Here is a 22,440-nt window from a genome sequence, read left to right as displayed (position 1 = left end):
AGTGCAAATTTTGCTTGTGCTCGAGCACAACCGTTTACTTTCAACCTGTAATATGCGCGCCCCGCGCTAACAATAGCACACCACTTGTAATATATGTTGGCAATGTCATCTAATCTTTATTATCTAAAATAAGCATAATCAATTTTGAGTTCCATACACATATAAATAATACACATCATAAATTGGATTATTACCTTTTTTGTGTCTGAGTCACTGAGGCTCAGATATCCAGAAGGAAGATTGGCCGAGACTGGCAGGTATTGTTCAGATGTCATGATCCTTCCTTCTTTCAAAAGAGGGACCCAGCTGTAGCCAACTGAAAAGTCAAATGGTTCATTTCTGTGAGACTGACCATATAACAATGTGAATTTTTAAAGAAAGCATTTTTAAATGATTTATACAAAAATTCACGTAGGTTAAAAATAATAATCTTGTAACGGTTTTCTAAAGGGTTAGACGTTACCCCATATTTATTATAAATTGCAAAATTCACCATATTTTACTTTTTTTTTAATTTATTTAAAATACTTCACTTTACAAATTTTAAACTTTAAAAAAAGATCAGGTGCAATACTAAAAAAATATGTAACTTTAAAAAACATCAATACATTCTCTTTACTAAGCACCAAAATACCCTTAAAAGATATATATAAGTGCAGAAGAAAAACAAATAGAAGAGCAAAATAAAAGCTTTTTTTTCTTCTCAAAAAGTGATCCATTTATTCTCAACATCAAACCCCAAATTTACAGAGGCAGATTATCTTTCCTTTTATGAAGTGCCCTATCATACCTCCCAACATTTCAAAATTCAAAAGAGGGACACACACCCCCACGGCAAAAAAAAATTGAAATGTGGTGGGCGGGGCTTAAAAAAATCATAAGACCAAAGTAATATAAATAAAATTCTAAATAAAGTCATATATTTTAATATACTTAGGCAGCAAATCAAACACAAGCTCAAACTACTGGTATGGCTATGTGAGCTATGTATTTAATTAGCCTTTGCAAAGACATTGCTAAATATTTTTATCTTAATTGGACATTTAATAATAAATTCTTTAAAACTGCTCTCTGCATTCACCATTAATATTATAGATTCTGGCCTTTAAAGTCAGCAAAAATGCACAGTAGCACACTATATAGCATACACTTACACATGCAGATACACACACACTACATAGCATACACTTATACATGCAGATACACACACACTACATAGCATACACTTATACATGCAGATACACACACACTACATAGCATACACTTATACATGCAGATACACACACACACATACACTTATACATGCAGATACACACACACTACATAGCATACACTTATACATGCAGATACACACACACTACATAGCATACACTTACACATGCAGATACACACACACTACATAGCATACACTTACACATGCAGATACACACACACTACATAGCATACACTTATACAGGCAGATACACAGACACTACATAGTATACACTTATACATGCAGACACACACACACTACATAGCATACACTTATACATGCAGCATACACTTATACATGCAGATACACAGACACTACATAGTATACACTTATACATGCAGACACACACACACTACATAGCATACACTTATACATGCAGATACACACACACAGTTATGGATACAGATAGACACACACACTACATCATATATGGGTATCTGTAATTCATTGTATGGGGTCCTGGGGTTGGCAAGCACATTAGCTGGCAGTCTGCGGCTGCCACTGTTCGTTACCCTGGTATTAGCACTGCTCATTGTATAAAACTGAAGGCATGCTAGTATTATCACCAGGGGTTAGACATCATCACTACCAGAGGTAGGTTAGAGAGGTCACCATTACCCGTGGTCAGATTGTATACAGCCTTCTTACTCCTGCTTAACCCACACACAATTCCTTTTCCACAGGCAATCTAACAGGTATCTAACCCTGTGAGAGCAAAGCCAGCTGCTTCTGAGTATGGGCCCATAATGCCTGGGGCAAATCGGGACAGATGGCTAGTTACCCGGGACAGGGGGATAGACCCCTAAAATCGGGACTGTCCCGCAAAAATCGGGACAGTTGGGGGGTATGCCCCATACATGCTAGGGGCTGCTATTAAATCTAATAGTCAATGCTTCAGCAGACAGGAGTAACAACACTCACAGCTAGTTGAAGAATGGCAAAATGCTATGTACATTCATCAGTGCACAGACAGGCCTGCTTTTGTCTCAATGAAAGGTTTGGGAAACCTTTGTTTTGTCTTATTAGATGAAGCTCTCTAACAGTTATAATTGTTGAAAACAGCCATATGTATTTAGAAATGCATCTTCATAATGTAAAATCTGTGTGTGTGTTCTTTTTCTTGTACTGGTTAATGATTTTTCTGAAATATTTTTTTAAAATTATATTTTCTATATTCTCCAATAAAAATAAAAAAAAGTTAATACAATCCCATTAGGGTTGCCAGCTGTCCTCCCAAAAATTACCGGACAATTTGTAGGTAACTTGGCACAATGGTCTGTAAGGTCACACAATGCCCCCATAAAGCTCTACCTTAGACCCCACTCTTGATTCTACATGTATATTTTTCACAAAGTGACAGCAAACAAATAAGATGCGCTGGCTCAAGAAAGTCAAATGCTGGAAAAGATTTTATTGGAAGTCCAAGTACTGGTACAAAGTAAATAGGTCACAGTCAGGAACGCCTCAATATTTTTCACAACTAGGCAGTCTTTTTACCCCTTGGCTGCCAGTAAAATACAACTCAATAATTGTTTTTATTTAGCTGCCAGTAACACATGTAAATGATAGTGATGCGACTCCCTTAACTGTCCCTCTTTTTTTTTTCTCTCCTTCGTAGTTGTAATGTGTTTAGGCATAGGAGTCATTACACTCATTGGGGCCGATTTATCAATGTCTGTCCGACATTGATAAATTATGTAGCGTATCATGTCTGACAGACATCGCTGAATGCTGACAGGATATGCTGAATACTGGACAACTGGAAACCCTAAATCCCATCTACAATAAAATCTATTTTATTTCAGGAGCAGAATTTGTATAGTCATGATGGAATTCAAGAAAAAAATGTTGAATACTTAACAAAAAGCTAGAATTTGCACCCAGAAGAAACATATTACTATATATATATATATATATATATATATATATATATATATATATATATATATATATATATATATATATATATATATATATATATATATATATATAGGTTATTATAGTATATGCCTTTGTTACTAAGAAAATCTTCTTATGTATAGTTGTATTTCTGACTATTTTCTATTAAGTCTAGGTTTTAGACTTACTAGAAAATAGTTTTTTAGGTAAATTCTAGGTTTTAGATTTTTGTCATAATTGCACACTATTTGTGAATGTTTGCCTACTCTATATTTTTATTTTATACCTACATGATGGTGTATTTGATTTCTGTTGAAAGTCCTGGTATAGAAAGCACAGTTTTTACCTTTTTGGTTGTATTTTAAGAAGAACAAAATGGTTACTGCATGCCTACACTTTCATAATTAGAAATCAGAGGTAAATCAGACAAAAATGATATCCCCATTAAATGCTTAAAAATAAAGTTATGTAGATTTCTTATTTGCCTGATTTTTCTGCAATTCACCTTCTGGGAATTGTGCTTCATCCCCTCTACACAGAAACACTAGAGTAAATACTGCATACTTATGTATGCTACAATTTGTCTCAAACTGCTATATGCTATAGTGATTGCTTATATTCATTAAAACGCTTATTTACATCTGGCCCTAAACGGACACTGCAGGAGACAAGAAAAAGAGAAGAGGTTATTTAACGGGTCTTTCCTGGGATTGTATATAAATAGCAAATCTCTGCAAAATTACTAACATGTTTATAAAACATTTGTTTATATGCCGATATACGTCAATGCAAAGATTAACTGTACTACACATGTATTAAATTATTATCTTTTACTCATATCACCAGATACTATGTAGCTCACATTTAAAGACCTTAAATCCTAAAATATGCCAACCCTATAGAGAACACCTCTTTCTAAATTGTTGATATTGTGTTTAGCCTGGATATGTTCTTAGCATGTTTTAGCAATGCAGGTATAGTTAACCTCCCCACCTTACTGTTTACCACATACTAACCTGTTTACTCTTTATGTTTTTTACGCATCTTGTTGCATTTCATACTTGGTACAGTTGTATCGACCCTATAGTTATATCATATGTTCTTTGCTGACCCTTTCATCTACCCCTAATTCTCCAGTATCTATCTCAGAGGTCCCATTGCATTTCTCCTATCGTCCTTCCATAAGGCTCCCCCTCCTATCATATTTTTGAAGCCAGAAACTTCAGTTGCTAATATACTCCTTCCATTACAACATCAGGTCCATAAGTGACCACTCCATATGCGATTTTTCCTCTAGTCTACACTTGCTTTTCCTGGTCCAAAAGTGACCGTTTGTGATATCTGAGGAAATAAGTGAAAATATAATATAAAAATAGAGGTTTTCATTATAAACCTAGCAAAATGTTATCCTGTTATTTCATGTGTAAGAATAATTATTGTAAATCTGACACTGTTGGTGTTTTTGTTGCGAGGTATTCTATACCTTTTGTATTTAACAATATAACCTCAATAAAAAAATTATTCAATAAAAAAAATTATTATCTTTTTTTTTTTTTTTTTTAAACGTGTTTTTATTGAGGTAATTAGATACATGAACAGGTAGATAAAGCACAGTCACAGGATAGAGACAACAGGTTTACAAGTAATTGGTGGACAAAGTCAAAGTCAAACAGAAAAGTAAAATATGCTTTAGGCTAACATCAAAGTTTTTGGACTTGGGGCTTGGTTGGTTCCTGTGAACCTCATTTTCTATGTGGGATATCCGATTCCTGTAGGCATTAGCTAGATGACAAATTTATATAGTATGGTGAAATAGGAGGTGGGGGTTATATACTTGCAGCTTGCTGGGTGAGCAATATTAGAAAATGGAGAAGGGTGGTTGTTCCCTGTGAGCCCCAAGCTAGACAGATTATATATTTGACCACTCTCAGTGTGAGAGAAGTGAGAAGTAGTAGGGTAACCAGTGTGCCTACTTGAGAGTATGGGTGAAGTTATTATGTCTTCTAGCTTGAATGATCAGTGGACAAGAGCCGCTCTGTGTGGAGAGGAGGAGGGACGGAGTCTTCTAGAATGACAAGGAGTTGTGGTGAGAAGAGTGAGAGAAGGACATGCGGCGGAAATAGAGGGGCAGATGTTTCTGAAGAAAGTTATCTGTAGAGAAGTATGAGAGTAGTAGGGTAGAGATGAGAAGGAGCTATTGAGTAGCATGTGTGGAGACTATGAAGTCTGTGGGGACAATAATAGGAGAATTTGACACATTTCAAGCTAAGTGAATGGTGTAGATCTTGGCATTCTTTGAGGTGTATATACCTAAACAAGTGGCAAGTGGGGTTAGCAGTAAGGTTGAGCTGACTCAAGACCACATGCAGGGTTTTTTTTTCTATCTGTTGATACTCATCATATGTTTTTAGAGAACCTATCTCCTCAATTAAGTAGTAACTTTAAAGGTACGTTAAGAGTCTTGACCCATGTGATGTTATTTAGTAAACAGTAGCAATGTCTGCCTAGGCTGTCTCGGCCGCAGACAGCCAGGCAGGCACTCAATATATTATATACTTTGAGAAAATGACAACAGGTGAGTGGGTGGAGTAATCTAAAGATTTTGGGACCTACATTACCTTATTAGGATATAGTTGGTATGGCTGATAAGGAGTGTGAATACTCGGATTTTAAGCTAACTATATTGAGGAGAGAGGTCATATCTGAGGTTGATAATATATAAATGGAAATTAACTAAAGTGCCCCAGATGCAGAAATAAAGGAGTACAGAGTATATGTAATAATTATTAGTAGTGCGATAATAAATCATTTCTAGAAACAGTTAATGACTTGATAAAGAAAAGTGGTCAATAGCAATCAATGTGTCCATGATATCAGTAGCCCATAGAGAAATCCATTTCTAGCTCTAGCCTATTCCTAATTTAAGATATTATTATATAAGAAGCCGAACAATTCTAAGCAATAATTGTACTTTAAGTCTTCTTTAAATGCAATAGAACAATAGTACTTAAACTGCCATTTGTAAAGTGTTTGTGGTAAATGAATATATATAGATGGTGGATATAGAAAGAGTAAAATTAATACTACCAAACTGTAGGAGTCCTGAAAGACTTATGTATATCTTCTGATATTTACATATTAGCCATCCCCATATTACCCCGTGCTAGTCCGAGGGCTGTGGAGAACAAGCTGTGTTAGATCATGGGCTTGGTTGACGGCACTCTGTAGCAGCTGCCGACTTTTTAAAAGTCTCTTTATTTTGTATCCATAAAAGTATACTGTGATCAGTCACAGAGAATAAATTTACAATATCACAGCCTCAAGCTTGTCAGCCTAGCAGCTCAAAGTCTAATACTCCAACATGTATCGTGCTGTTACAGCACTTCGTCGTCCCTGACGAAGTGCTGTAACAGCACAAAACATGTTGGAGTATTAGACTTTGAGCTGCTAGGCTGACAAGTCTGAGGCTGTGATATTGTAAATTTATTCTCTGTGACTGATCATAGTATACTTTTATGGATACAAAATAAAGAGACTTTTAAACTTATTTACTCGGTCCATTTTCTGCTGGATCCTATCCACCTGTGTGGAAGTATTTGCTCATTTTATTTTTGAGTGGTTTGTCCTGGCACAATACCGCTTCCAGCAGCTTTACAAACACTCTCTCTCACTGGACGCCCCATACATTGGTTATACCTACGGAAGGACAGCTTCCCAATATCTGAATGTCTGTGATACACAGCATCCAAAGGCATAAGCAACTGCTGACAAGAGAGCAATTCAGCCCCTGCATCTAATGAAGAAGGGTGAGTGAGTGTTTTGTTTTCCTTATGTTTGGACTTCCATTGCAAATTACATTCTTAAAGACAGCCCTACCATTCTAACTGTGGGACCAGTCTATGTAATTGTAAATAAATTGTGGTGTTGTCAACAAATCAGGGGGCATAGTTGTTACCAGAATATTTATTTTCTATACATATAACCTAACCTGTGCAACCCCCTAAAAAGGACAAACACTTCAAAGTATCAGAGGAAACCAAATATATCTTTCATTCCCTTAGGCTTGTATATGACCGACATACAAGTCAACCTTAGGGATATTGTTCAGCTTTTTTGAATATTTTTTTTCTCATTGGTTAATGAAATTTAAAGAGACCATTTTTTAGATTAATTTTGTAAAATGTTGGTGTTTTCAATTTGTGGTACAAGTACAGACTCCATCTAATGGCTCATTTAAAAATGTACATATCTGGCCTCCGCATAGAAGGACAACTAGATTATGCCCTTTGCTTTATAGGCACTAAACATTTACATTTAAATTTTCAATATTTAAGCAACTAATATACTGTTAATAAGCTTTGAATACATCACGCTACCCTACCCTTTTATAGGTAAGACATGAATGTCAAAGGAATATAAAGACCTCTGGAGCATCCTTAATAATTCCATTTCATCCCCTTACTCCCCAGCATAAGTTTATTTGAGTCCTGGGTTCTATCCAATACAAAAAAACTCACCCTACTAGTTGGTAGTTGTCCAGTGTTATTTAGAGAAACAACCAATGTGTCTAAAACAGGTGCTAGGATTTTCCTCTTTATAACCTCTCAGGAAATAGCAATTACTTTTAGCATTATCTGCTGAAAGGGCTAATTATATTTCAAACAAGATTTACGTCACTAGTACAGTAAGTAAATGTTAGATATGAGTGCTGGACTTTTCTGTAAAGTCTTGCGGTAAAATCATTATACAGGAATACCCCGCTAATACAGCAGGTTAGGGAAAACGCTGTAAAATGAAAACTGCTTTAAAGCAGTGCTAGGCTGTTTTAGCTTTGATTTCACTTGTCAAAGTGTTTAAAAACATGAAAACATGTTTGAACTAACGAACATTAGGTGTGCAATAGCGCTACGTTTAGTTTAACGGTGGCACAGTACAGTATACAATTAATATTCAATAAAAACAGTACCTGTAAGGTTGGATGTTTCTTATATACAAATGTACACATTTTTACTTGTTTTCCATATTTAAAGCTATTAAAGTGCATTACAGTCACAGATTTTGTTGTCTTTTTCTTTTTTAGAAATAAGCATAAAAAAAAACACAAGGTTTGATCCGTATGGTTGTGAATTTGCAGGAAGCTATTTGTGCACTCAAAGAGGGTAAAACACATAGGCTAGATTTAGAGTTCTGCCTCCAAAGGGGTGCGTTAGCTACGCATGTTTTTTTTCCCCCGCACCTTTTAAATACCGCTGGTATTTAGAGTTCACAGAAGGGCTGCGTTAGGCTCCAAAAAGGGAGCGTAGAGCATAATTTACCACCACTGCAACTCTCAATACCAGCGTTGCTTACGGACGCGGCCAGCTTAAAAAACGTGCTCGTGCACGATTCCCCCATAGGAAACAATGGGGCCGTTTGAGCTGAAAAAAAACCTAACACCTGCAAAAAAGCAGCGTTCAGCTCCTAACGCAGCCCCATTGTTTCCTATGGGGAAACAGTTTCTAAGTCTGCACCTAACACTCTAACATGTACCCCGAGTCTAAACACCCCTAACCTTACACTTATTAACCCCTAATCTGCCGCCTCCGCTATCGCTGACCCCTGCATATTATTATTAACCCCTAATCTGCCGCTCCGGACACCGCCGCAACCGACATTATTCCTATGTACCCCTAATCTGCTGCCCCTAACATCGCCGACCCCTATATTATATTTATTACCCCCTAATCTGCCGCCCCCAACGTCGCCGCCACCTACCTACAATTATTAACCCCCTAATCTGCCGACCGGACCTCACCGCTACTATAATAAAGTTATTAACCCCTAATCCGCCTCACTCCCGCCTCAAAAACCCTATAATACATAGTATTAACCCCTAATCTGCCGTCCCTAACATCGCCGACACCTAACTTCAAGTATTAACCCCTAATCTGCCGACCGGACCTCACCGCTACTCTAATAAATGTATTAACCCCTAAAGCTAAGTCTAACCCTAACCCTAACACCCCCCTAAGTTAAATATAATTTTTATCTAACAAAATAAAATAAATCTTATTAAATAAATTATTCCTATTTAAAGCTAAATACTTACCTGTAAAATAAACCCTAATATAGCTACAATATAAATAATAATTATATTGTAGCTATTTTAGGATTAATATTTATTTTACAGGCAACTTTGTATTTATTTTAACCAGGTACAATAGCTATTAAATAGTTAATAACTATTTAATAGCTACCTAGTTAAAATAATTACAAAATTACCTGTAAAATAAATCCTAACCTAAGTTACAATTAAACCTACCACTACACCATCAATAAATTAATTACATACAAATACCTACAAATAAATACAATTAAATAAACTAACTAAAGTACAAAAAATAAAAAAATAATTTACATTCATTATAAAAATATTACAACAATTTTAAGCTAATTACACCTCCTCTAAGCCCCCTAATAAAATAACAAAGCCCCCCCAAAATAAAAAAAATGCCTTACCCTATTCTAAAATAAAAATTGAAAAGCTCTTATACCTTACCAGCCCTTAAAAGGGCTTTTTGCGGGGCATGCCCCAAAGAATTCTGCTCTTTTGCCTGCAAAAAAAAAAACATGCAATGTAATGTTGGGGGGGGGGGGGGTATTGTATGGTTTTTTTTGCAGGCAATAGAGCAGAATTCTTTGGGGCATGCCCCGCAAAAAGCCCTTTTAAGGGCTGGTAAGGTAAAAGAGCTTTTCAATTTTTATTTTAGAATAGGGTAGGGCATTTTTGTTATTTTGGGGGGCTTTGTTATTTTATTAGGGGGCTTAGAGTAGGTGTAATTAGCTTAAAATTGTTGTAATATTTTTATAATGTTTGTAAATTATTTTTTTATTTTTTGTAACTTAGTTCTTTTTTTATTTTTTGTACTTTAGTTAGTTTATTTAATTGTATTTATTTGTAGGTATTTGTATTTAATTAATTTATTGATAGTGTAGTGTTTAATTGTAACTTAGGTTAGGATTTATTTTACAGTTAATTTTGTAATTATTTTAACTAGGTAGCTATTAAATAGTTATTAACTATTTAATAGCTATTGTACCTGGTTAAAATAAATACAAAGTTGCCTGTAAAATAAATATAAATCCTAAAATAGCTACAATATAATTATAATTTATATTGTAGCTATATTAGGGTTTATTTTACAGGTAAGTATTTAGCTTTAAATAGGAATAATTTATTTAAGAAGATTTATTTTATTTTGTTAGATTAAAATTATATTTAACTTAGGGGGGTGTTAGTGTTAGGGTTAGACTTAGCTTTAGGGGTTAATACATTTATTAGAGTATCGGTTAGGTCCGGTCGGCAGATTAGGGGTTAATCATTGTAGGTAAGGTAGCAGCGATGTTGGGGGGGGGGGCAGATTAGGGGTTAATAAATATAATATAGGGGTCGGCGGTGTTAGGGGCAGCAGATTAGGGGTACATAGGGATAATGTAGGTTGCGGCGGTGTGCGGTCGGCGGATTAGGGGTTAAAAAAAATTATTAGAGTGGCGGAGATGTGGGGGGGCCTCGATTTAGGGGTACATAGGTAGTTTATGGGTGTTAGTGCACTTTAGAGCACAGTAGTTAAGAGCTTTATGAACCGATGTTAGCCCAGAAAGTTCTTAACTCCTGGCTTTTCTCTGCGGCTGGAGTCTTGTCGTTAGATTTCTAACGCTCACTTCAGCCAAGACTCTAAATACCGGCGTTAGAAAGATCCCATTGAAAAGATAGGCTACGCAATTGGCGTAGGGGGATCTGCGGTATGGAAAAGTCGCGGCTGGAAAGTGAGCGTTAGACCCTTTCCTGACTGACTCTAAATACCAGCGGGCGGCCAAAACCAGCGTTAGGACCCCCTAACGCTGGTTTTGACGGCTAACGCAGAACTCTAAACCTAGGCGATAGCTAAAAACAGCTGTAAAGGAGAGCTGGACAAAGCTGCTGAGCCAATCAGGTGCAGCATATGTGAATAACAACTAATTCTTGTCTGTGTTCAGCGGATTGGCAGTGTATTACTGATTGTTTAATCCCTGTTGTTGCAGTTATATTTCTATTCTAGCATAAGTGCAATAATAAAAGGTTCTAGCACATTAGAGCATTTTAATATTGATCCTTTATAGCTCTTTCATATAAATGACATTAAATAGTGCTGGGTAACAGAATAAAAATAATAAATGTCACGCATTAAAAACCTCACAAGGTGCGTACCCGTGGTTTCCGGGTTATCGTGCTTTTTGCTGCTCCCCTTTGAGTTGATGTCACAGCTAACATGGTAAAAGGTAAAAAGCAGATGGTGTTTTTGATGAAGGTGAAGAGGAAGTTCAAGTTTGATCTGGAAAAACATTATTTCCTGTTAGTTTACAGATATATTTTCTCTTGCTAATTTGTGTTTCGGTTAAATTGCTCTAAAGATTTATTGCACTGAATGTAAGTTTCACACAAAAACATTTTGAATGAAGTGTTTTATACAGGTGAAGAGTGTGATTTTATTTCATGTGAGATCTTGGAAATTACTAACAAGTTTAATAACAGAGTTAAAGGGATACAAACACCCAATAAAATGTTATTTTGTGATTCAGACAGAGCATACATTTTTAAAAAGTTTCCAATTTACTTCTATTATCAAATTTGCTTTGTTCCCATGATAATCTGTGTTGCAGAGATACCTAGGTAGGCACCTGGAGCACTACATGACAGGAAATAGTGCTGCCATTTAGTGCTCTTGCATATGGATAAGATTCTTCCAACTGCTGCCATATAGTGCTCCAGAAATGAGCTGGCTCCTAAGCGTACATTATGCTTTTCAACAAAAGATACCAAGAGACTGAAGAAATTGGATAAGTAAATTAGAAAGTTGTTTAAAATTTCATGGTCTATCTGAATCATTAAAGAAAACTTTTGGGTTACATAACCCTTTAACCTTCTTTAAAATCTTTCTATGTGGATCTTTTCAGAGTTGCTCAAAGGTAAGAGGAATAATAAAAAGACCCTTTAACAAAAGAAAATGTTGCAGGGTTTCACTTAAAGCAGGGGAGTCCATGAATATAACCCTTAAATATGTTTATCATGTCACCTTTGCTGTGGCCAATCAAAGGCCAGATGTGAGTTGCTGTGCTGATCTAAGCAATCATTATTTAAAGGGACATGAATCCAAAAATGTTCTTTTATGATTTAGGTAGAACATACAATTTTAAACAACTTTCCAATTTACTTCTATTATCAAATTTCCTTCATTCTCTTGGTATCATTTGTTGAAGGAGCAGCAGTGCACTACTGGTTTCTAACTGAACACATGGGTGAGCCAATGACAATCAGTATATAGATGCAGCCACCAATCAGCAGCTAGAACCTAGGTTATTTGCTGCTCCTGAGCTTTCAGAGATAACCCTTTCAGCAAAGAATAACAAGAGAAGGAAGCAAATTAAATAATAGAAGTAAATTGGAAAGTTGTTTAAAACTACATGCTCTTTCTGAATCACGAAATAAAAAAAAAATTGGGTTTCATGTCCCTTTAACATGTTGCTGGGTTAAGAAACTGCAGAGACATAAGACCCAACATTCTCCTTTCATGACTCGATAGAGCAATTTTAAACAATTTTCCAATTTACTTCTGTTATCAAATTTGCTTTGTTCACTTGTTATTCTTTGTTGAAAAGCAGGAAGATGAGCTCAGGAGTATAAGCTCAGGAGGGAGTGTGCACGTGTCTCCAGCACTATATGGTAGCAGTTTAGCAACAATGTTATACATTAAGAAGAGCACTAGATGGCAGCACTATTTCCTGTCATGTAGTGCTCCAGACATGTGCACGCTACCTATCTAGATATCTCTTCATAAAAGAATAACATGAGAATAAAGTAAATTAGATAATAGAAGTAAATTGGAAACTTTTTTAAAATTGTATTCTCTATCTGAATCATGAAAGAAAAATTTGGGGTTTCTTGTGTAATATGTCCCTTTAAAAAAGGTATTAAACTAATAAAAAAAATCAAATCCTCCTTCATACATAGGGGCCGATTTATTAATGTGCGGGCGGACATGATCCGCTGCAGCAGATCATGTCCGCCCCACATTGATAAATTCCGACAGCATACGCATCATTGCAAACTAATTTCTAGTAAAATGCTTGTGCAATGCCGCCCCCTGCACATTCGCAGCCAATCGGCCGCTAGCAGGGGGTGTCAATCATCTAGATCATATCCAATTGGGATGATTGCTGTTTGCCGCCTCAGAGGTAGCAGACGAGTTAAGGAGCAGCGGTCATAACTTAAGTTTCCGTGGAAACAGCAGCATACGCTGCTTCTTAAAGGGACAGTCAACACAAAAATTGTTATTATTTAAAAAGATAGATAATGCCTTTACTACCCATTCCCCAGCTTTGCACAAAAAACATGGTTATATTAATATACTTTATAACCTTTAAACCTCTAAATTTCTGTCTGTTTCTACGTCCCTAAAGACAGCCCCATGATCACATGCTTTTGTATTTGCTTTTCACATCAGGGAAGCAAGTTCATGTGAGCCATATAGATAACATTGTGCTGATGCCCGTGGATTCTAAGCACTAATTGGCTTAAATGCAAGTCAATAGATAATAAAGTTGTGTGATCAGGGGGCTGTCAGAAGATGCTTAGAAACAAGATAATCACAGAGGTACAAAGGGTATTAATATAACCGTGTTTTCTGTGCAAACCTGGGGAATGGGTAATAAAGGGATTATCTATCTTTTAAAACAATAAAAAAAAATGAGTTGACTGTCCCTTTAAATCGGTCCCATAGTAAAGAACAATGCAGTGCACAATCATGTTTTATTTTATCTGCTCTTACTAATTGAACAAACAGTAGTTTTTCCACTTGTATATGAAACATTTAGGAACTGCATGATCATTTACAACTTGGCTCTGGAACTGCTTACTGGCTGACAGGGACAACTCACACAGAAAAAAATGGTTTATTCATCACAGGGATATTCATTTGTCATACATTATTAAACTTTTTTTTTTTTTGCTAGAATACAGTTGCTGTGTATTACGCCCCTTTAAAGATCATTTTATGTAATTGGTAAACCTGACTTTTTTTCAAGTTGTGATGTGAGCAGAAACTTTGAGACCATATTATGTTACATAAACAAAATGCACTGTATTTTAAATATAAATGGTTTCTATCTGGATGTCAGGGAGGCTGAAAACTACACAAGGTAAAGGTAAAATACATTAAAAAAAAATCTTACTTCATCATAAAACTCTGGGCTTTGGTTATGGTGTAAGACAACAGCATAGGCACTTGTGGTGAATAGAGGAGCTCCAGGTTTTCCATAAATGCACTAGAAAAATACAGAAAGTATAAGAATTTGCACAATCTTTTTAAATCAAGACAAACATCATGTTACCCAATGCTTTTTTGCTAGGTGTTGCTGGATTCTATATAAACTAAAATATACCAGTGTTCATACTTAAAGCAATATCAAAGCCACATTGTTTTTCTTTCATGATTCAGCAACAATTTTAAACAGCTTTTCAATTTACTTCTACTAAAAAAAAAAAAAAAAAAAAAAAAGCGCTTCATTCCCTTTATTGAAGGAGCAGCAATGTAATGCTGGGAATTAGCTGAGCACATCGGGTGAGCCAATGACAAACAGCATATATGTACAGCCACCAATCAGCTAGCTCTCAATACTAGAATGATGCTCATGAGCCTACCTAGGTACTGTTTTCAACAAAAGATACAAAGAGAATTAAGCAAATTAGATAATAAAAGTAAATTAGAAATTAGTTTAAAATTGCATGCTCTATCTGAATCATGAAAGTTTCATTTTGACTTTACTGTCCCTGTAAGTGAAACTTCTACACAAGTGCTAGAATCGGCCACCTGCAGCACCTACATCTATTGCTAATTATTAGGGATGGGCAAATGTGCTAAAAATGTAATTCGTTTGGTACAAGGAATTGCCCTGTGTACATTCGTTTTGGAAATCGAATGTTGATAAAAATGAAAACCATTAAAATTCGGTAATCGAATGTTACTTTCATTTTCGAATGTTCATAATGAAATCGAATATCCACATTCGAAATTTCGAATGTAACATTTGATTTAATAAATACTATTCAGAAGTTTAATAGTTCATGCGGTAAGGAATTTAGTAAATTGATACATAATATATACAAATATATCAATTAGAATGTTTCTATTTTGAATATTGCATTTAAAAAAAGCATTAGAAATACTATTACCTATGGTTAGATTACGAGTTTTGCGTTATGAGTGAAAAAGCAGTGTTATGGGTTATAACGCTGCTTTTTCACTACAGCTGCTAATACGAGTCTTGTCAATAAAGCTGTACCACACACTTTTTTGGCCGTAACGCAAATTAACTTACGCAATTTGCGTAAAGTCTTTTTTCAATGGGACTTCCATAGTGCCGATATTACAAGCTTTTTCTGGGAGGGCAAAAAGTGAGCGGTACAGCCTATCCCGCAAGATTTGTAACGCAATCTAAAGTCAGTAGTTATGGGATTTACGTTACAAAGCTGTAGCATAAAACTCATAACTAAAGTGTTAAAAAGTACACTAACACCCATAAACTACCTATTAACCCCTAATCCGAGGCCCTTCCGCATCGCAAACACTAAAATAAAATTATTAGCCCCTAATCTGCCACTCCCGACATCGCCGCCATTATAATAAACATATTAACCCCTAAATTGCCGCACTCCCGCATCGCAAACACTAGTTAAATATTATTAACCCCTAATCTGCCACCCCTAACATCGCCGCCACCTACCTACATTTATTAACCCCTAATCTGCCGCTCCGGACATTGCCGCCACTATACTAAATATATTAACCCCCATTAACCTAAGTCTAACCCTAACCCTAACACCCCCTAACTTAAATATAATTAAAATAAATCTAAATAAAAATGACTATTATTACCTAAATAATTCCTATGTAAGACTAAATACTTATCTATAAAAAAAAACTAAGCTAGCTACAATATAACTAATAGTTACATTGTAGCTAGCTTAGGGTTTATTTTTATTTTACAGGTAAGTTTGTATTTATTTTAACTAGGTAGACTAGTTACTAAATAGTTATTAACTATTTACTAGCTACCTAGCTAAAATAAATACAAATTTACCTGTAAAATAAAACCTAACCTGAGTTACACTAACACCTAACCTTACACTACAATTAAATAAATTACATTTATTAAATACTATTACCTAAATTACAAAAAAAACCCACTAAATTACACAAAATAAAAAAACAAATTAACAGATGTTTAAAATAATTACACCTAATCTAATAGCCCTATCAAAATAAAAAAAGCCCCCACAAAATAAAAAAAAAAACCCTAGCCTAAACTAAACTGCTAATAGCCCTTAAAAGGGCTTTTTGCGGGGCATTGCCCCAAAGAAATCAGCTCTTTTACCTGTAAAAAAAATACAAACAACCCTCCAACAGTAAAACCCCCCACCCACACAACCAACCCCCCAAATAAAACCCTAACTAAAAAAATCTAAGCTCCCCATTACCCTGAAAAGGGCATTTGTATGGGCATTGCCATTAAAAGGGCATTTAGATCTTTTTCAAGTGCCCAAACCCTAACCTAAAAATAAAACCCACCCAATAAACCCTTAAAAAAACCTAACACTAACACCCGAAGATCCACTTACAGTTTTGAAGACCGGACATCCATCCTCAACAAAGTCGGGAGAAGTCTTCATCCAAGTGGCAAGAAGTCCTCAACGAAGCCGGGAGAAGTCTTCATCCAAGCCGGCAGAAGTGGTCCTCCAGACGGGCAGAAGTCTTCATCCAGACGGCATCTTCTATCTTCACCCATCCGGCGCGGAGCGGGTCCATCTTCAAGACATCCGACGTGGAGCATCCTCTTCTTCCGATGGCTCTTCTGGAATGTAGGCTCCAGAATGGATGAAGATAGAAGATGTCGTCTGGATAGAGACTTCTGCCCGTCTGGAGGACCACTTCTGCCGGCTTTGATGAAGACTTCTCCCGGCTTCGTTGAGGACTTCTTGCTGCTTGGATGAAGACTTCTCCCGGCTTTGTTGAGGATGGATGTCCGGTCTTCAAAACTGTAAGTGGATCCTCGGGGGTTAGTGTTAGGTTTTTTAAGGGTTTATTTGGTGGGTTTTATTTTTAGGTTAGGGTTTGGGCACTTCAAAAAGAGCTAAATGCCCTTTAAAGGGCAATGCCCATGCAAATGCCCTTTTCAGGGCAATGGGGAGCTTAGGTTTTTTTAGTTAGGGTTTTATTTGGGGGGTTGGTTGTGTGGGTGGTGTGTTTTAATGTTGGGGGGTGTTTGTATTTTTTTTTATAGGTAAAAGAGCTGATTTCTTTGGGGCAATGCCCCGCAAAAGGCCCTTTTAAGGGCTATTGGTAGTTTAGTTTAGGCTAGGTTTTTTTTTATTTTGATAGGGCTATTAGATTAGGTGTAATTAGTTTAAATATCTGATAATTAGTTTTTTTTATTTTGTGTAATTTAGTGGGGGGGGGGTTTTGTAATTTAGGTCATTATATTTAATTTAGGTAATTTATTTTATTGTAGTGTTATGTTAGGTGTTAGTGTAAGACAGGTTAGGTTTTATTTTACAGGTAAATTTGTATTTATTTTAACTAGGTAGCTAGTAAATAGTTAATAACTATTTACTAACTAGTCTACCTAGTTAAAATAAATACAAACTTGCCTGTGAAATAAAAATAAAACCTAAGCTAGATACAATGTAACTATTAGTTATATTGTAGCTAGCTTAGGTTTTATTTTATAGGTAAGTATTTAGTTTTAAATAGGAATTATTTAGTTATTAATAGTAGGTTTTATTTAGATTTATTTTAATTACATTAAAGTTAGAGGGTGTTAGGGTTAGATTTAGGGTTAGGTTTAGGGGTTAATAAATTTAGCATAGTGGCGGCGACGTTGGGGGCGGCAGATTAGGGGTTAATAAATGTAGGTAGGGGCGGCGATGTTAGGGACAGCAGATTAGGGGTTAATAATATTTCACTAGTGTTTGCGATGCCGGAGTACGGCGTTTTAGGGGTTAATATGTTTATTATAGTGGCAGCAACGTTGGGGGTGGCAGATTACGGGTTAATAAGTATAATGTAGGTGTCAAAACAGCTGTGAATAATGGAGAAAGCCGGATCGCCAATGGAGGAATTCAAACGGCTGTGTTAGTTTTTCCCAAAGTGCTGCTCACACGATCGAGTTTGATCCCAGGCAAACTGACAGCATCAGTATAGAAGAAAGTGCGTGTTTGAAAATCCAACTGGATAAAAGAACTGCAAGCAGCAGTAATAAAATAGAAAAAAACAGGTCTGAATAAAAACAGGATATTTATTTGCTACGCGTTTCTCAGTCCGTAAAGGACCGTTTCATCAGGCATATCTCCCGGGTGAGACCTCCAGCGTACTGACTGCTGGTCCTGAATGTCAGCCTGCCTGCCTGCACGCACGCACCTAGTTGATTCAAGGTGCCACTCTATTTGTGAATAGATTCTATGCAAATTATTGTTTTATATAAATTTTATATTGATTTACACTATGTTGGCGCCCCTTGTCTTTTCCTCCTCCTAGATTTCCTGATCCATCACACCGTGGACACAAGCGGAGCAAGCCTTACATTCGAACACATATGACACTATATCCTTTTTTTGAAGTGGACTTTCTTTTATTTGGACACATTTGAACACTTATTAACCATACATTTTTTATTTTGAAGTGGACTTCTTTTTACATGGACACTGAGAGATATATATACATTTAAATATATATATATATACTCCTTGTTTTCTGTCTATGTTGTTTTTTATGCATTATTTTTTGTCATATCATTATATCACAATTGCAAAAACTGTCACAGATTAGAAATTGTTTGCACACTTGAGATTCACAATATATATTTTTGCTATATAGATTTATTTAATTAGATGTTAATTTGAACCAGACACCAAAGGGTTAGTAATTTTATATCACTGTTATTTCCACTACAGCGCGTCCCCTTAGTTTTTTCTTTTAGAAATCACTTCAATATATAATGTAGGTGTCGGCAATGTCAGGGGCAGAATAGGGGTGTTTAGACTCGGGGTTTATGTTAGGGTGTTAGGTGTAAACATAAATTTTGTTTCCCCATAGGAATCAATGGGGCTGTGTTACTGAGCTTTATGCTGCTTTAGACTTTTTTTCAGCCGGCTCTCCCCATTGATGTCTATGGGGAAATTGTGCAAGAGAACCTAAAACCAGCTCACTGCGGCTTTTAGCAGCACTGGTATTGGAGTGCGGTATGGAGCTCAATTTTGCTCTACGCTCATTTCTTGCCTGTTAACGCCGGGTTTTTATAAACCTGTAATACCAGCGCTGTAGGGAAGTGAGCGGTGACAATAACGTGCAAGTTAGCCAATAACGTGCAAGTTAGCACTGCACCCCTCATAACGCAAAACTCGTAATCTAGCCGTAACAAATGTGTTAAAATTCTTTTCAATTTTCGAATGTTGCAAAACATAGCCCATCCCTACTAATTATGTGATTACTGCTCAGTAACACATGATCAAAATGAGTAAGGAACATCCTGTCTACATTCTCTCCTTGGAATCTAACGGTAAATGTATATTTTTTTTATGAAACTGAGATTAGCTACTTCTAAATGCTATGTTTGCTACTGCAAAAAAGGTAGGCTGATATTTTTAAGTAAAGATATGTATAGGTTAATAGTACAATAGTTAAATGTCTGGTGTTGTAAGTTTCAATCCAAGTGGGAGCCATCTAGCACTCTTTTAAAATTGTTGAGAGGTCAAAGCCTCAAGTGTTATTAGGGTTTAGTAGTTTATACCAAACTTCTATAGGAATGGATTTAAAACTTTGTTTAAATATACAACCACTCCTCCCCTTAGACAATCACTGATCACTGGTTATAACCTTCCTTGTGTGTAACTGCTTACAATATAACCCCATTCTGAATGTAAAATTCAGTGGCATATAAAAGCCACCTCTACTCACAATTACATGATATATGTCAGCTTAAAGCATGGGAATACATACATTTTACTTAAGGGTCAGTATGGTTAGGGTCTATTGAGCACTCAATATAATACATAACACTGCCTGAGTATACACTAATGTTGAAGCACTTGAAAGTGATGCAACATAGCTGTAAAAAGCGGATTCGAAAATATAACCTGAGCATCTCTATGTAAAAATGGATGATATTTTACCTCAAATTTCCAAAGTATTCACAACCCATTGTAAAGGACTTTAAGCAGCCAGTCAGGATGCTTGTGTCAGGACTTGCAAGGGAGTGTGTATCTGGAATGTGCAGGCACAGTCATGTTATTTTCCTATTCAGTTTAAGTAAGTTATATGAAATCTCATGAGATCACAGCAAGGCAAAGCATGACCTCAGCACTGCTAATGCTGATTGGCTACTGTTTTTAAAACTTGCAGCTGGACAGCAGCTGAAGTATAACTGTTTACACAGCACTTACGCTTGTGAGCTGAATACATTTTGTGGTAAAATATATGTTTTACATAGAGATGCTCAGGTGATATTTTCTTGTCATCTTTTTACAGTTATGTTGCATCACTTTCAAGTGATTTAGCATATGGGTATTATGTCCCTTTAAGCACTGTCTTGGGTTGCACATACTTTGGAACCTGAAATGTATCCTTCTTTATGTTAGATTTGTCCCATGGCCAACCACATTTTTCCTGCCAACTTTTTCCAGGATTTGGATTATTTAAAAATCATAGTTTATACTGTATTCAGTGAAGGACCCAGTTACTGTTTCTCATAACCATTTAATGTATGGACAAACCTTCAGTGCTTGTGAATCTGGCTCATCTGAATCTCTGAATTCGACACAAACAGCAATGTTCCTTGCCTGAAAAAAGAACCCATTAACAGAAAGAAATTAGAATTCAGTATTACATAAACTTGGAATCATTTTGAAGCTGTCTGAAACTGCTGTGATTACCTTGGCAAAGGTTTTCTGATTGTCATATTTTAAGTGCATTGGGTATACATAGAAATGGTTCTTGTAAACCGTGAATGGATAACAGTACTTGGTCACTTCCGGAACAAACTCTTCCACTTCTACTGCAATTCTCTGGTTCTCTTTATCATATGGCCTGACAGGCACATAGGAAGAGGTGACACAGTCTGAAAAATAAAGTCAACATGCTGCTGGGAGACGCAATTACACAAACCTAAAATCACAGTCTAAATAAATAATATTATACGCAAGACCAACTAGAAAACCTTTACGGTACCATAACTCAGAAAATGTCATGCTTGTCTTTGTTATGTACCATTGTATGTCTTATGTAGTTCTATTATTTTTCTCACAAAAATCCTAAATTGTTAATAATTAGAGTCATACATATAATCATGTGATATCTACATGACAAGAAACAATGTGATCTGGCAGAGAGCATCTTATTAGTTTCAGTAGACTGAACAAGTAATGGTAAATGGATAAATACAGGCCCCGCTCTCCTCAGCTATCCTGTTTTCTTATGACTTAGGTCTCATTCCAAATAGCAAAAACAGTCTTTTTTTAACAAATCAAACTATCCCTACTATTATTTTAAGCTAGCAGGGGCTGTCATCCTGTCAATCAACCCGATCATATGCGACGAGTTAAGACTGCCTCTTCTTAACTCCTGTTTCCGGCGAGTCTGAAGGCTTGCATGCAAACAGCTGCATACAGCTCCATACGGAGCTTGATGAATCAGCCCCATAGAGTCTTTCTTTGTACGTTTTACATTTTAGACCATGTACCATTTTAGTAGCCCTCTTTTGGACAGCTTCTAGTTGATCTGTAAAGTAGCATAAGAACCTTGCTATTTCTGCTACTAATACCTCCAACCAAGTATTACTGGCTGCACTGCTGCATTGTGTACCAAATTTTAAATCATCTGAAATAATAATTTCTCTTACTTGGTGTATTCAGTCTACGGATTCATCCTTACTTGTGGGATATTCTCAATCCCTACAGGAAGTGGCAAAGAGAGCACACAGCAAAGCTGTCCATATAGCTCCCCTCAGGCTCCGCTCCGCCAGTCATTCTCTTTGCCGCTCTAACAAGTAGCATCTCCACGGGAGGGTAAAGAGTTTGTGGTGTTAGATTTGTAGTTTTTATTTCTTCAATCAAGAGTTTGTTATTTTTAAATAGTGCCGGTTTGTACTATTTACTCTGAGGCAGAAAGTGATGAAGATTTCTGCTGAGAGGAAAAAGATTTTAGCATGTTGTAACTAAAATC

General features: G+C 36.2%; 1 protein-coding gene across 3 annotated transcripts in view; it reads right to left on the bottom strand.

Moving 5' to 3' along the window:
- The window catches only part of DOCK11 (dedicator of cytokinesis 11), a 923,283-nt gene that overhangs the window by 638,217 nt on the left and 262,626 nt on the right, over positions 1-22,440 (bottom strand). For all 3 annotated transcript variants that reach the window (XM_053699249.1, XM_053699251.1, XM_053699250.1), the window contains exons 17-21: positions 21,153-21,337; positions 20,994-21,059; positions 14,399-14,491; positions 11,379-11,502; positions 195-316 (exon numbers count right to left, since the gene is read on the bottom strand). In XM_053699249.1, the coding sequence (XP_053555224.1) occupies positions 195-316; positions 11,379-11,502; positions 14,399-14,491; positions 20,994-21,059; positions 21,153-21,337 (590 nt within the window). The remainder of the gene's footprint in view (positions 1-194; positions 317-11,378; positions 11,503-14,398; positions 14,492-20,993; positions 21,060-21,152; positions 21,338-22,440) is intronic.

This window comes from Bombina bombina, chromosome 1, assembly GCF_027579735.1.
Source record: "Bombina bombina isolate aBomBom1 chromosome 1, aBomBom1.pri, whole genome shotgun sequence".
Taxonomy (NCBI): domain Eukaryota; kingdom Metazoa; phylum Chordata; class Amphibia; order Anura; family Bombinatoridae; genus Bombina; species Bombina bombina.
Note: the sequence above shows the minus strand (reverse complement) of the source record. Positions and strands in the feature narration are given on the sequence as shown.